We start from the raw sequence: 17127 nt of genomic DNA, 5'->3' as shown, positions 1-17127 counted from the left end.
GAATATCAAAACCATGGCACTATGTATAACAAACAACGTACGGGTAAGATAATTATACGAGTAACTATATATCCAAATCACACAAACATCAATTTGGTAATGTAAAACATTCATGAACAAGAGGCTCACCACAAGGTGGTGCCAGCGACGGAACGGTGCGGGCGATCGACTGTGGTTACGACGGAGATTTAGAAGGCACTAAGTAAACCACACCTACATATGCAAACTAAGTGTTATTTTTGACCTCAAATTGCATATAAATCAAATACTAGCACACATATATTTCCTCCCAAATTACTAAACTCATAAATTAATCACTATACAAAGCATTGCAAGAGCTAATCTAGCAATGAGAGATGAAAGGACAAAGTTGCTAACCTTTGTGATCATTTGAATGGATGGGGGCCTTCAAATCTTGACAAATTTTGGGCAAAATGTGTGATGAGCTCGAGAGGAAGAGGGGAAGAACAGAGAGGAGACGGGAAAGGGGAAGAACAGAGCGAGCTCGGGTGGACGAAGGGTTTATGTAGGACGACCTTTAGCACCGGTTCGTGCCACGAACCGGTACTAAAGGTGCTGGAGGGTCCCCGGACTGACAACATCCTGCCACCACTCACTTTAGTACCGGTTCGTGGCACGAACCGGTGCTAAAGGTTCGCCACAAACCGGTACTAATGAGAGCGGCCGACTAGCCGTTGGAACCGGCACTAATGCACACGTTAGTGCCGGCTCAAAATTAAACCGGCACTAATGTGCTTGACATTTGACCCTTTTTCTACTAGTGGGTATGTCTTGACAACTTTTTAGGGTCCAAAGATACCACGCCTGGGCTAAATAAGTTATCGCGCTTGCAATACGTAAACTACCATGCTATTTATGCCGAAGCTACCATGGCATAAAAAATGGTTCCCCAACCTTCTCCCATATGCACATGCATGCACTAGAGGACAAAAAACCAATGTCATTCTAGATTTACCCTGTTTAAAAATTCAAATTGTAGCTCATCGGTCCTATTCAAAATTCGTTTTTACCATTAAATTCAAGCGGTGAACCTTTGAATTTAGATCCCATGTTGTCATATTTCTATGACTTCTTTCTTGGGTCAAAAGTTACCAGAGCCGAGGGTACTTAAGTTATCAGCCCCACGATACGTAAGTTACAACACTTTTTTACACAGAAGTTACCGGGGTGTCTTGGGTCAAAGTTACCACGGTGTTGTACCTTACTTATCAGGTGTCTTTAGTGCATAAAGTACAATGTTATTTACAAAGAAGGTATTGGGGTATGTTTTTCAACAATTCTGCATGGGCCAAGAGTTACCACGGTATTCGGAAGTAAGTTATCAGGTATGCGGTGCGTAAATTACCATGCTATTTACAAAAAAAGTTATCGAGATATATTTCAACAACTTTTTTTGGGTTAAAGTAACCACGGTGTATGTGCCAATCAGTGGAACCATGTGAACTAGTGTGAAAGGTGCAAGAGAAAATGTTGAGCAAGGGTGAAATGAAAAGAAGTCGGTGGGAAAATAAATAGTGAGTACATCAAGAAAGACAATGTTCAAATCTTCATCCACACATTAATTTTGTTTATGAGAGAAAATCCAATTGATCGGAACACTGAGAAAGCGTGGAAGGTAGAAAAAAAACTTGGGAAACGTCAGATTTGGCGGAAATTAAAATATAGGGCCTTCTTCCATTGGACATGAGCAAGCCTTTGGGTTGGTCCCTGGTTCTTTTTTGTCTGTTTTCCCGAGGCTTGGTCCATTGTGTCGAGATACGCTATCTCTTATATTACTTAAAAGGAATGTAAGGTTTCATGTTTTACTTTTCTTTCCACCATCCCTCCATTTATATGATAATCAATCACCTTACTTTACTTGCCTTCTAAACCAATTTCATTTAAAATTAATTACGAACTTCTCATCAAATCTCTATACTACTTAAAAATAAGGTTACATTTTACTTTTCTTTCCACCACCCCTTCGTCCAACCTCCCACATATTATAACCAGTCACCTTAATTTACTTACTTTCTGAACCAATTCGATTTTAGATTACTCACCAAACTTTTCATCAAAGTATAAAGTAAATCACGAGTAGGATTTGAGAAATATTTATTTAGACAATCACATTAATATGCACAGATAAATCATAAGCTAACGTAATAGAATATTTGTACCTCGTTGCAACGCATGAGCATTGTGCTAGTAAAGTTAAAGAAGAGTAATTCCTAGCTCGCGCGGCTGCACGGGTTGATGACTAGTTATTGTATTATATATAAAAAGTACTCAAACGGAGTTAGAAGAGTAATTCCTAACTCGGGTAGCCGCACGGGTTGATGACTAGTTATTATTATATAGTATAAAAAGTAATCAATAGGATAACCTGAAAAAAGAGAATTATGCTAGAAAATCTCACAAAAATCACAAACATCTGACGGTTGATTTGGTAGATTAATAAATCAGAAGTTCAGAACTAATAGATGTAAGAAACAATCTATTAACATTGAACTTGAAATAATTTACACGCCAATTAGGGGTGGGGTAATTGGGCAGTTCATCCATTAACTTTCGCACATTTTAAAATGTATAGTGCACGTACGCATCAAACAACTCAACTCAACGACAAAACTAGGGCCGCGGCTTGCACACAAAGCGGGTTTTTATTGCGGGTCATAGATAGTCCCATTCAAAAACAAGTGGATGGATGGCCGACTTGAAGTCTATATTCTCTGTACATACCACGTATGAACTCCGGGGGGCTAGCAATATTCCAAGAGACTCGACGACGGACGCATGCACGCGACTCGGTCGAGCTAGAGTTTCCTAATTTCATATTCATCCATATGAACACTTGCTTTGGCCGCCAGCGTGGAATGAGTTCTTCTACTCACTCAGTCAGTCAAGTCAGTAGCCAGTCGATCGCTAGCTGCCTTGGACCGTGATTTTAACTTAGTTTTTGACAAGCGAAGCACATGATACGTAGGTCAAATTTCAAAGTATCAACGTCGTTAGCACCCGCTACGTACGTTCAGAGTTAGACTGTGACTGTTTCATCAAACCAACTATTAATACTGGTAGTAAAACAATTGTGCAATGGTGGGAGGGAGGGAGGAAACTGAGCTCGGTCGAGGTTGGTTGCTACTGCTAGCTAGGACTAGGAGGCGATGAGCGAGGTGGAGATCCTAGGCGAGCAGCAACAAGAGGTTATAGACGATGGTTCGGAGGAGGAGGAGGAGGCGCTCCCTCTCCATTCGGAGCCGGTGCGGCGGCTCGGGGCAGCCGGCCGGCGGGGGCTGGTGCACGCCCTCGTCGCCGACGACGTCCACGGGGACAACCTCCGGCTGCTCCGGCGCCAGCGCCTCAGGATGGACAGGGTGGGCGTGCGGCAGCCGACGGTGGAGGTGCGGTGGCGGGGCGTGCGCGTCGACGCCGAGTGCCAACTCGTCCGCGGCAAGCCGCTCCCCACGCTCCTCAACTCCGCCGTCTCCGGCCTCTCCGTACGTAACTCCGTTCGTTTTTACCTCCCTTCTCTTCTCTTCCCTACTGCCACTCGCCACCTGTTCGCTCAAATGCCGCCATTCCGTCCGCAGCTGCTCACCACCATGCTGGGGCTCAACCGTGGCCGAGAAAGGATCTGTATCCTCAAAGATGTCACCGGCATCCTAAAACCTTCCAGGTATAATCAAGGTTCCTCCTCATGTACCGACCTCTTTCCTTCCTTCCTTTCTCATCATCAGTAATTGAGTATATATGCAAATGATTGATGCAAATCCAATCTGTGTTTGTGCAATGCATGCAGGATGACCCTCCTCCTTGGACCCCCGGGCTGTGGCAAAACCACCCTTTTGCTAGCGCTTGCTGGGAAGCTCAACAAAAATCTCAAGGTGTCAGGAGAAATTGAATACAATGGTGTCAAGCTGCAAGATTTTGTTCCCGAGAAGACGGCGGCTTACATTGGCCAGTATGATCTTCATGTCCCTGAGATGACCGTCAGGGAGACGCTCGACTTCTCTGCGAGATTTCAGGGCGTTGGCAGCAGAGCAGGTAACTATTCTTTGTTTTCTTTTGGGACCTGGTTAAAATAGAAGTTTTGGTGGGACATCAGGGCTACTAACTAATCGAAGCAAATGCCCAAAAGTCATAAGGACCTTGATTTGCTGAAATATAATAACTGACCATTTTTTGTTTTGTTTTGGGACCTGGCTAACATAGAAGTTTTGGTGGGACATCAGGGTACTAACAAATCGAAGCAAATGCCCAAAAGTCATGAGGACCTTGATTTGCTGAAATATAATACCTGACCATTTTTGTTTTGTTTTGGTACCTGGTAAACATAGAGTTTTGGTGGGACATCAGGCTACTAACAAATCGAAGCAAATGCCAAGTCATAAGGACCTTGATTTGCTGATATATAATAACTGGCCATTTTTTGTTTTGTTTCGGGACCTGGTTGACATAGAAGTTTTGGTGGGACATCAGGCTACTAACAAATCGAAGCAAATGCCCAAAAGTCAGAAGGACCTTGATTTGCTGAAATATAATAACTGGCCATTTTTTGTTTTGTTTCGGGACCTGGTTAGAATAGAGTTTTGGTGGGACATCAGGCTGCTAATTAGTAATCGAAGCAAATGCCCAAAAGTCATGAGGACATTGACATGATGAAATATCATTTACTCATTCTATCAAATGAACATAGACACTTACATGAAGGTGTGTGCTGATTGGATCCCTTTCTTGTACAAAATAGAAATTATGAAGGAGGTCATTAGAAGGGAGAAGGAGGCCGGGATCACCCCTGACCCCAATATAGACACTTACATGAAGGTGTGTGCTGATTGAAACCCTTTCTCCGATAATATTGAATCAAAACTGGAAACACCATCCTTTCTGCCAAGTACTAACATAATTTTTCAGTGGGATTCTTTCCTATTGATTCTAAGAAAAAAATTCATATAACGAAATATATAGTTACAACTGGTATGAACTTTTTTATAGGCAATATCTGTGGAAGGTTTGGAAAGAAGCATGCAAACAGACTACATTATGAAGGTAAATAATGTTCAAAGAAGAATACCACTGGTTCCAGAGTACAATGTTTTGCCTATGCATAATCTATTCTTGCCTCACAGATAATGGGACTTGACACATGTGCTGATGTACTAGTCGGAGATGCCATGAGAAGAGGCATTTCTGGCGGTGAGAAGAAAAGACTAACCACAGGTGAATCACAATACATATGACATTTTCAGGATGGTTTTATCATCTCACCTATATAATCTTGTAAATAATATTTTTGCAAGATAAATAAGTAAATAACTGTGCAATTCATTCACTAAAATTCCTTAAGTGCATATTGGAAGGTACACACCTCATTTTTGGTGGCTAATTGATTTCATTGATATTTTCTGTACTTTGTTATTACCACGAACCGGTATGAAAGTCTTGTCACAACAAACCACAAATTTCTGTTGTGATGAAGGCGCGCAAGCCATCCTGATAGATGAATCAACTTAGTATGATTTTCTCCACTGTTTTAGAATGTATCTAGTAATGTGATATATTCAGTTTAATTCGTACTTTAATTTTGGTGTGTATAGGATAAATAAAATTAATTAATTTAATACTGAATGCTTAATTTTTTTCACTTGTAAAAAATATCTTCCAAGCAGGAGAGATGATAGTAGGACCATCAAAAGTGCTCTTCATGGATGAAATATCAACTGGGCTGGACAGTTCTACCACCTTCCAAGTTGTTTCTTGCCTCCAACAACTAGCTCATATATCAGAGTTTACCATACTCGTCTCTCTCCTTCAACCAGCGCCAGAGACCTACGAACTTTTTGACGATATTATCTTGATGGCTGAAGGACAAATCGTATACCATGGCCCTAAGAGTTGCGTTATGAGTTTCTTTGAATCATGTGGCTTTAAGTGCCCCCAAAGAAAAGGAAGCGCCGACTTCCTTCAAGAGGTATTTAGCAAAATACTAATTTACATACTCTGATTTTCTTATATTGCAATTCTCTTGTACAAACATGTTTCGAGTTTTGTAAGAGTTAGAACTACAGTTTAATGAAGGTAGACATTGTTAATATGAAGTAATTGGGTATAGATTATGATAACCTGAGTTTGCCTTGCTTATTTGTACTCTTTCTTACCATCATAAACTAAAGTAGTCCACTCTTAAAAACTTATGTATACATAGGTCTTGTCAAGAAAAGATCAACAACAGTACTGGAGCCGCACTGAAGAAAGATATAATTTTGTTACAGTTGAGAAATTCTATGATAAGTTCAAAGCATCTCAAAGTGGTCGGAATCTTGCCGAGGAGCTTTCAAAGCCGTATGACGAATCAAAAGGACATAAGAATGCCCTGTCCTTCGGTATCTACTCATTATCCAAGTGGGATCTCCTCAAGGCATGTTTTGCACGCGAACTACTTCTTATGAAGAGGAATGCCTTCATCCACATAACAAAAGCTGCTCAGGTAAGCAAGTCGAAGCTATCGTTTACAAAAAAAAAGATTGTGATTGATGCATGGAGGTTTGTGCCTAGTTTTACAGCACTATCACGAACACATGCTACGTGTTTATGGGTGTAAATCGAGTTCTAGCTAGTCTGTATGTACAATCCTCAAACTACATGCTTTATGCTTAGTATTAGTTATGGATAGAAATATAGCAGAAACTAGAAGCAATGTGGTGTGATAAAGTTCCTGTGTGTTAACTAGCATACTACATGTTTTCCCTGCAGCTTGGGCTATTTGGTCTTATTACTGGGACAGTATTCCTGCGGACACGTATGGGCGTTGATAGAACTCATGCTAGCTATTATATGGGTTCACTCTTCTATGCGCTACTGCTACTGATAGTCAATGGATTCCCTGACCTGGCCATGGCAATTGAAAGACTGCCGGTCTTCTACAAACATAGAGACAACTACTTCTATCCTGCATGGGCTTATGCAATACCATCTTTTATCCTAAAGATTCCCTTCTCTTTAGTTGGGTCAGTAGCTTTGACATCGATATCCTACTACTTGATTGGCTATACCCCGGAAGCATCCAGGTAAAGTCATAATTCAGTTTTAGCAAAACTATAGAGATGTTTGGCAAGTGCAGTTTTTCTTAGTTTCTCGGGTTTGACCACTCGTTGCGGAGATAATCCTAGATATAGCTAGCTGAACCAAATTGTGCTACATCAAAGGAGTTATACAATGACCTGATCAACTTGTGCTAATTAATGGCCGCTGCATGCCTATAGCCTTGTCATGCACGCGAACATCCTTTAGATGCTAGGATATGTTGTTGAGTAATCTTGTTTCTCTGGCCACATGGAATCAATCGGCTAGCTAGCTTAGCCTGTTGTGTATAAGTTACTCCAAGTATCAATTGATCTACTCCAGGGTCTAAGCCTTCGCTAAATCTTTTGTATCTGTACACACACCATCTGATAGGACTGAACGTCTAGTACTAGCTAATGTACGGGCTGCTTCCTGTTGCACTAGAACAATAGTCAACGATTGAAGCAGAGTAGTGAAGTTTCCCATGTGGTAATCTTGATTTGCTGGCTGCAGAAGAGATGGAGGAATGATGGGTGAGGAGGACCCGAAGAAGATAGACTTGAGCTAGTGTTTCTCAGTTTACAAAAAAGAGGTTGAGACCTCTTTTTTAGATACAGCAAAAAAACCATGGTTTTAGATATACCATGGTTTGTAAAACTAAAGTATTTGTCAAAGCCAAACATGTCAAAGTATTTAAAACTGAGGTTTCTATAAAAACCATGGTATTCTCCTAAAACTTCAAAATACTGAACAGCCAAACGCAGCCTTAGTTGGTGGTATGGAAGCACTAATTCAACCACAGAAACATTTTCTATCATCATTCAGGAACTATATATCACAACTGACCTGTTCTGAGTCATTCAGATGTGGAGTATAATCACCCAAGTGAAAAACAAAACCTGGAAATGAAAAAAGTACAAAGTAAAAGCACTGTTTATACTGGTTTTGCAGTGATCTGGTGTACTGAAGTCAAACATAATATTTACTTACCTAACACTATCTTTACTTCTCTTTGATTATTTCCACCAAACCTAGGTTTTCAGATGCAATCCTGACTTTGTGTTAACACCCACGATTCTTGTGTTCAGGTTCTTCTATCAGCTCCTCATCCTCTTCCTGATGCACACAGTAATATTATCAATGTTCCGTTCTGTCGCTTCATACTGTCAAACAATGGTGGCTGGTTCTGTCGGTGGTACTCTAGCATTTCTATTCACCCTTCTATTTGGGGGTTTCTTAATTCCTCGTTGTAAGACACTCCCTTATTTTCGTAAGCTTCATATTGCTAACAAGTGACGTGTCCTAATTTCTTGCAAACGCGTGTCGTGCTCAACTATTAAACAAGCACCGCTAACAATTTCAGTGCCATATCGCTACAGCATTTCTGCCTAATTGGCTAAAATGGGTATTTTGGGTATCTCCATTGTCTTACGCGGAGATAGGCTTGGCTGGAAATGAGTTTTTGGCACCCAGATGGTCAGAGGTACACTTTGGCATACCAAGAATGAATTATTTGTAAAAACTGCAATCCCAGACGATACTAAAGTTCCTTTGTTGATAGATCACAATATCTGGCGTAACACTCGGAAGGAGGATACTAATGGATCAAGGTCTAGACTTCTCCAGCTACTTCTACTGGATCTCAGTTGGAGCATTGATTGGGTTTACTTTGTTGTTCAATGTAGGCTTTGCCATTGGCTTGACCGTTAAAAACCGTAAGTGCGACATGACTTTAAATACTGTACTTTCTTTCTAGCAGTATAACATGAATGTAAACTTAGTCAAGCATATTCTGGAGAAAGCATAACATCAGAAATGGAAGAAAAATACTTCAATTCAGAAGAACATGCTGTTTGCTCTTGTTAGATATGCCATCTGTTCTAATCTTCTCTGAGCCTCTCGGTTTCAGCATCTTCTCGTGCTATTATCTCTTGCAATAAGATTACCGCACTTGGTGGAAGAAACCAAGATAAGGATGCGGAAAATGGGAGGCCTAAGTTACATGCAGAAACTTCATTGATACCTAATAGCACTGGTTAGTTGAATTTTAAACGATGCAACTAAGCACAACTCATATTGTTGATGGAATATAATCAAGATTTGACTTATCAATATTAAATCTTGTGTAGGGAGGATGGTACTGCCTTTCACACCCCTTACAATATCTTTCCAGGATGTCAACTACTACGTAGACACCCCCGCGGTAATTCTCATGTAGCTCAAACATCTATGAACACATGACCAGAGAGCTTAATTAGAGCCATAGCAAGGGCTGATAAGTAATAACTAAGTATTTCCTCATTGCAGGAAATGAGGGAGCATGGTTACATGGAAGGAAAACTGCAACTACTCCATAATATCACAGGAGCATTTCAGCCAGGCGTTCTCTCGGCACTCATGGGGGTTACTGGAGCGGGGAAAACAACACTCCTTGATGTTCTTGCTGGAAGGAAAACAGGCGGTGTTATTGAAGGGGACATAAGAATAGGGGGTTATCCTAAAATTCAGCAAACTTTTGCTAGGATATCAGGCTATTGTGAACAGACTGATGTTCATTCCCCACAAATCACAGTGGGCGAATCAGTTGCATATTCAGCCTGGTTGCGCCTTCCACCAGAAACTGATTCAAAAGCAAGAGATGTGAGCTATATTTGTTTCTGCAACAAAACATAAGCTACAATATGCAAATATATATGGAAAGAAAGTAGTATACAGGGTTTGCATACTAGTATCCTAGCCACCAGAAACAGTTGAGATATGAAACTCTGAGCTCATCCGTATTCCTTTTTCCCTTGCAGGAATTTGTCAATGAAGTTCTTGAAACAATTGAGCTGGATGAAATTAGAGATTCTTTGGTTGGAATACCAGGGGTAAATGGATTGTCGACAGAGCAACGGAAACGGCTCACTATAGCAGTCGAGCTTGTGTCTAACCCTTCAATCATATTCATGGATGAGCCAACATCAGGCTTGGATGCAAGGGCAGCTGCTATTGTCATGCGTGCAGTCAAGAACGTTGCAGACACAGGCCGAACAGTCGTGTGCACCATTCACCAACCAAGTATCGATATATTTGAGGCATTTGATGAGGTAATTACTTTACATATAGCCTCCTGGCCTTCTCCAAGATTCTCTCTCTAGGCACCAATATATAGTCTATTAAGTAATAATTTTTAAGGTGTAAAAATCTAATATGGATTTATAAGTTTATATATTGGATAAGTATGTCAAAAATCAGTTTTGATTCGATCAAACATGAATTAACGAAGTGTTGCTACCTCAACCTGAAATTATGAAGCCAGATCATAAAATTAACCATCAGACATGAAACAAATTGCATGTATAATTGTCGTCCAATTCAACTAAACTATAAACCTTATTGATCATAAATTCCTCAACCAAAATAATTCATTTAGAACTAAAGTACCATATTTACTAATTATCTTGTAATATAAATGTAGTTGATGCTCATGAGAAGAGGTGGAGAGTTGATCTATGCTGGGCCAGTTGGACACCATTCTTGTGAGGTCATCCAATATTTCCAGGTAATTAAGTTTAACTCAATGTTGCACAAAAATACTAAATAAATGCATGTATGCTCTGTAATTGTGTATCATCCAGGTGTATGTGATATAGGTCAGTTAAAACCTAGGATTGACAGTAAACAAACCTAAAAATATTTTGTTCCCATCCTTTACTGTATTTTCAGAAGTTATGTTTTTGGACAGAAAATTCAAGAGTTATGCATTATTATGAAACCACCAGTCCACCTCCTGACTTTTAATCCCGGTTGCTGTGCTATACAAACTGGCTATTTTTTATATTCTTCTAGGCAATACCTGCGATACCCAGGATCAAGGACAACTACAACCCATCAACATGGATGCTAGAAGTTACTTCTACATCTATGGAAGCTCAAGTAGGAGCAGATTTTGTACAAATGTACAGTGCATCCTCAATGTGCAAGTAAGTTTCAACGAACTGTCTCAGTTAGCAATAGTGCTTAACATCTGGATTATAATCATTACACAATAGATTATGCAAATAAAAATTGCGCCTCCAGCCTTCCGCAATATCTAAGATACATACAAAAACAGTTTTGATCAGAACAGGACATAGGCATGGTAATCACTATGCAAATTTGGTGATCAGAACAGAACATAGGCATGGTGCCTTTCATGCTTAACAGTGCTCTCGTTCAGTCCTTAAAGTAATCTTAGTAGAATATTTGTGTTAACCACTATGCAAATTTGCTGATCCAAGGGACAAGGACATGCTGGTAAAGCGCTTGAGTGTACCAGTTCCAGGCACGAGTGACCTCCATTTCAGGACACAGTTTCCGCAGAAGTTTTGGGAGCAATTCAAAGCTTGTCTCTGGAAGCAGTGTTTGTCGTATTGGAGAACCCCTTCCTACAACCTGGTGCGATTGGCGTCCATGTTAGGTTTCTGCATTTTCTTCGGTGTGTTGTTCTGGCAGCGAGGCAACATCAATCACATGTATGTAAGCCATCTCTTAATTATGCATGTATATATGGTGGCAGCATATGATTGAAGCTGCTGCGTGTTTTGTTTGAGGGTAGAAACGACCAGCAGGGCCTCTCAACCATATTGGGGTGCATGTATGGAATCACTCTGTTCACCGGCACCAACATTTGTCAGGCAGTGATGCCGTTTGTCTCCATCGAGCGCTCCGTCGTGTACAGGGAGAGGTTTGCAGGGATGTACTCTCCTTGGGCCTATTCTTTTGCGCAGGTCCTATCCTATTAATCACATCAAGATTTTTCAGATAGATTATGCTACTGCTTACATATGTGCAGACATTGACTTACTATGTCCTTTTTGGATTTAGGTTGCCATGGAGATACCTTATGTGCTGGCGCAGGTAGTGATGTTCATGCTGATAGCATATCCGATGATAGGGTACGCATGGACAGCGGCAAAGTTCTTCTGGTTCATGTACACCATGTCGTGCACGCTGCTCTACTTCGTCTACCTGGGAATGATGATCGTGTCGCTCACCCCTAACATCCAAGTTGCATTCGTACTTACGTCTGTGTGCCATGGCCTGCAAAACCTCATCTCCGGCTTCCTCGTGCCCTCGCCGGTAAGTGAAGCCATCTCAATATGCGCACACACACACATACACACATGATTACCATTAGAGATAAAAAGTATGGTGCTTAAAGAGGATTCATGAACATATGGCAGCAAATACCAAGATGGTGGGTATGGCTCTACTACATCTCCCCAATGTCGTGGTCGCTCAATGTCTTCTTGACCACACAGTTCGGGGATTATAACGACAGCATGATAGTCGTGTTTGGAGAGACCAAATCCATCGCAACGTTCGTGAAGGACTACTACGGTTTTCGACGCGACCTGCTGCCGCTGGCAGCCGTGGTTCTGGCGGCGTTCCCCGTCGTTTTTGCTGTCCTCTTCGGTTACAGCATCTCAAAGCTCAATTTCCAACGGAGATAAACACACATGTATTCGAAGTAGGAAAACAGTAGCTGCAACATCCCCCCCCCCCCCCCCCCCCCCAAAAAAAACAATTTTTTTGAAATGTTAACCAATTAAATAGAATTGCTTGATTTTCTTTGACCTTGTTCCTTTTGAGAGCCTATTTGGATTTTCCAATAGAGGGAATACCATGAGTTTCTTTTCCAAATATTATTATCTGTGTCTTCGAAAAAATTATGCTAATTATTTAAACCCTAAAAAGTATTTTTAGGAAATTATTAATTATACAACCCATAACAGAATTTCCAAAATACAATGATTTTACAAATTTTATTTTGGTTTGGAAATAATTTCCATAGGCTTTAAATAAGTATTTATTTTACTGTATTTTTTGGAACTTTTCGAAATTGATTTGGACTAGTTTTAAGCCACATCAATCAATTCCTGGATTTATTCTAAATAAAAAACCGTATCCTGATCTTTTTTTTTTGAGTTGAAAACCGTATCCTAATCAAACCGATAGAAGCTGGCGTGATAACTTCAAAGACGCCCAAGCGCCCAGCCAGGCTTTCGGCCCATGACCAGTCTGATGGTTTACCTTGGCATCCAACATGAGAGCTTTTCTGTCTTTCTTTTGGCCGGGAAACATGAGAGCTTTTCAACAATAAACTTTTTCATATTTTTGTTCAATATAAACCTTATCATGCATATTCTTTGACGAGATCGACGTTGATAACCTTTTTATTTTCCAAGGAAACTTCCAATCCATTAATCAATTGTTATGACGATATAAAGTGTTGGGGAACGTAGTAATTCAAAAAATTTCCTATGATCACGCAAGATCTATTTAGGAGATGCATAGCAACGAGACGGGAGAGTGTGTCCACGTACCCTCGTAGACCGAAAGCGGAAACGTTTGTTAACACGGTCGATGTAGTCGAACGTCTTCACGATCCAACCGATCCAAGTACCAAACGTACGGCACCTCCGTGTTCAGCACACGTTCAGCTCGATGACGTCCCTCGAGCTCTTGATCCAGTAGAGGGTCGAGTGATAGTTCCGTCAGCATGACGGCGTGGCAACGGTGTTGGTGATGTGATCCGCGCAGGGCTTCGCCTAAGTACTACGACGCTATAACCGGAGGAGTAAACTGTGGAGGGGGGCACCGCACACGGCTAAGAGAACTATTGGTGTGTCTTTGGGGTGCCCCCTGCCCACGTATAGAAAGGAGGGGGGAGGCCGGCGACCAGGAGGGGCGCGCCATGGGGGGAGTCCTACTTGGACTCCTAGTCCAAGTAGGATTCAGCCCCTCCTTTTCCTTTCTTCCACCGGAGGGAACAGGAAGGAGAGGGAGAGGGAAAGGGAAGGGGGGCGCCGCCCCCTCCTCCTTGTCCTATTTGGACTCCCAAGGAGGGGGGCGCGCGGCCACCTCCCGTGGGCTTCCCTCTCTCTCCCTAGGCCCATGTTGGCCCAACACTTCCCCGGGGGTTTCCGGTAACCCCTCGGTACTCCGGTAAAATACCTGAATCACTCGGAACCATTCCGATGTCCGAATATAACCTTCCAATATATGAATATTTACCTCTCGACCATTTTGAGACTCCTCGTCATGTCCGTGATCTCATCCGGGACTCCGAACAAACTTCGGTCACCAAAACACATAACTCATAATGCAAATCGTCATCGAACGTTAAGCGTGCGGACCCTATGGGTTCGAGAACTATGTAGACATGACCGAGACACATCTCAGGTCAATAACCAATAGCGGAACCTAGATGCTCATATTGGCTCCTAGACATTCTACGAAGATCTTTATCGGTCAAACCGCATAACAACATACGTCATTCTCTTTGTCATCGGTATGTTACTTGCCTGAGATTCGATCGTCGGTATCATCATATCTAATTCAATCTCGTTACCGGTAAGTCTCTTTACTTGTTCCGTAATGGATCATCCCGCAACTAACTCATTAGTCACATTGCTTGCAAGGCTTATAGTGATGTGCATTACCGAGAGGGCCCAGAGATACCTCTCCGATACACAGAGTGACAAATCCTAATCTTGATCTATGCCAACCCAACAAACACCTTCGGAGACACCTGTAGAGCATCTTTATAATCACCTAGTTACGTTGTGACGTTTGATAGCACACAAAGTGTTCCTCTGGTATTCGGGAGTTGCATAATCTCATAGTCAGAGGAATATGTATAAGTCATGAAGAAAGCAATAGCAAAAAAACTAAACGATCATTATGCTAAGCTAATAGATGGGTCTTGTCCATCACATCATTCTCCTAATGATGTGATCCCGTTCATCAAATGACAACACATGTCTATGGTCAGGAAACTTAACCATCTTTGATTAACGAGCTAGTCAAGTAGAGGCATACTAGGGACACTCTGTTTTGTCTATGTATTCACACATGTACTAAGTTTCTGGTTAATACAATTCTAGCATGAATACTAAACATTTATCATGATATAAGGAAATATAAATAGCAACTTTATTATTGCCTCTAGGGCATATTTCCTTCAGTCTCCCACTTGCACTAGAGTCAATAATCTAGTTCACATCGTCATGTGATTTAACACCAATAGTTCACATCTTTATGTGATTAGTTCATACCTCCATGTGACTAACACCCAAAGGGTTTACTAGAGTCAATAATCTAGTTCGCATCGCTATGTGATTAACACCCAAAGAGTACTAAGGTGCGATCATGTTTTGCTTGTGAGAAAAGTTTAGTCAACGGGTCTGCCACATTCAGAGCCGTATGCATTTTGCAAATTTTCTATGTCTACAATCCTTTGCACGGAGCTACTCTAGCTAATTGCTCCCACTTTCAATATGTATCCAGATTGAGACTTAGAGTCATTCGGATCAGTGTCAAAACTTGCATCGACATAACCCTTTACGACAAACTTTTTGTCACCTCCATAACCGAGAAACATGTCTTTATTCCGCTAAGGATAATTTTGACAGATGTCCAGTGATCCACTCCTGGATCACTATTGTACCCTCTTGCCAAACTCATGGTGAGGTACGCAATAGGTCTGGTACACAGCATAGCATACTTTATAGAACCTATGACTGAGGCAGAGGGAATGACTTTTCATTCTCTTTCTATTTTTCTGCCGTGGTCGGGTTTTGAGTCTTTACTCAACTTCACACCTTGCAACACAGGCAAGAACTCTTTCTTTGACTGTTCCATTTTGAACTACTTCAAAACACTTGTCAAGGTATGTACTCATTGAGAAAACTTATCAAGCGTCTTGATCTATATTTGTAGATCTTGATGCTCAATATGTAAGCAGCTTCACCGAGGTCTTTCTTTGAAAAACTCTTTTCAAACACTCCTTTATGCTTTCCAGAAAATTCTACATCATTTTCGATCAACAATATGTCATACATATACTTATTAGAAAGGCTGTAGTGCCCCCACTCACTTTCTTGTAAATACAGGCTTCACCGCAAGTCTGTATAAAACTATATGCTTTGATCAACTCATAAAAGCGTATATTCCAACTCCGAGATGCTTGCACCAGTCCATAGATGGATCGCTAGAGCTTGCGCACTTTGTTAGCACCTTTAGGATTGATAAAACCTTCTTGTTGCATCATATACAACCCTTCTTTAAGAAATGCATGAAGGAATGTAGTTTTGACATCCATTTGCCAGATTTTATAAAATGTGGCAATTGCTAACATGATTCGGACAGACTTAAGCATCGCTACGAGTGAGAAAATCTCATCGTAGTCAACACCTTGAATTTGTCGAAAACTTTTTGCGACAATTCGAGCTTTGTAGATAGTAACACTACTATCAGCATCCGTCTTCCTCTTGAAGATCCATTTATTCTCAGTGGCTTGCCGATCATTGGGCAAGTCAACCAAAGTTCACACTTTGTTCTTCATACATGGATCCCATCTCAGATTTCATGGCCTCAAGCCATTTTGCGGAATCTGGGCTCATCATCGCTTCCTCATAGTTCGCACGTTCGTCATGGTTAAGTAACATGACCTCCAGAACAGGATTACCGTACCACTCTGGTGCGGAATGTACTCTGGTTGACCTACGAGGTTCGGTAGTAACTTGATCTGAAGTTTCATGATCATCGTCATTAACTTCCTCACTAATTGGTGTAGGCATCACTGGAACTGATTTCTGTGATGAGCTACTCTCCAACTCGGGAGTAGGTACAACTACCTCATCAAGTTCTACTTTCCTCCCACTCACTTCTTTCGAGAGAAACTCCTTCTCTAGAAAGGATCACTCTTAGCAATAAATATGTTGCCTTCGGATCTGTGATAGAAGGTGTACCCAACAGTTTCTTTTTGGTTATCCTATGAAGACATAATTCTCTGATTTAGGTTCGAGCTTATCGGTTTGAAACTTTTTCACATAAGCATCGCAACCCCAAACTTTTAAGAAACGACAGCTTAGGTTTTCTAGCCAAACCATAGTTCATACGGTGTCGTCTCAACGGATTTAGATGGTGCCCTATTTAACGTGAATGCAGTTGTCTCTAATGCATAACCCCAAAATGATAGTGCTAAATCGGTAAGAGACATCATAGATCGTACCATATCTAAAAAAGTACGGT

General features: G+C 41.2%; 1 protein-coding gene across 1 annotated transcript; it reads left to right on the top strand.

Moving 5' to 3' along the window:
- Window positions 1–3107: 3107 nt before the first annotated feature.
- On the top strand, window positions 3108–12579 carry LOC123166574 (ABC transporter G family member 41). The gene is made up of 22 exons (XM_044584383.1): window positions 3108–3500; window positions 3594–3679; window positions 3803–4047; window positions 4751–4827; window positions 4999–5052; window positions 5133–5223; window positions 5673–5974; window positions 6209–6490; window positions 6757–7070; window positions 8154–8314; window positions 8445–8548; window positions 8627–8780; window positions 8975–9100; window positions 9195–9268; window positions 9373–9705; window positions 9864–10154; window positions 10526–10609; window positions 10897–11030; window positions 11328–11561; window positions 11645–11816; window positions 11914–12168; window positions 12273–12579. The coding sequence occupies exons 1-22, from the start codon at window positions 3168–3170 to the stop codon at window positions 12540–12542; spliced, it is 4176 nt and encodes a 1391-aa protein (XP_044440318.1). The 5' UTR covers window positions 3108–3167; the 3' UTR covers window positions 12543–12579.
- The last annotated feature ends 4548 nt before the right edge of the window (window positions 12580–17127 follow it).

Source organism: Triticum aestivum, chromosome 7D (assembly GCF_018294505.1).
Source record: "Triticum aestivum cultivar Chinese Spring chromosome 7D, IWGSC CS RefSeq v2.1, whole genome shotgun sequence".
NCBI lineage: Eukaryota > Viridiplantae > Streptophyta > Magnoliopsida > Poales > Poaceae > Triticum > Triticum aestivum.
Note: the sequence above shows the minus strand (reverse complement) of the source record. Positions and strands in the feature narration are given on the sequence as shown.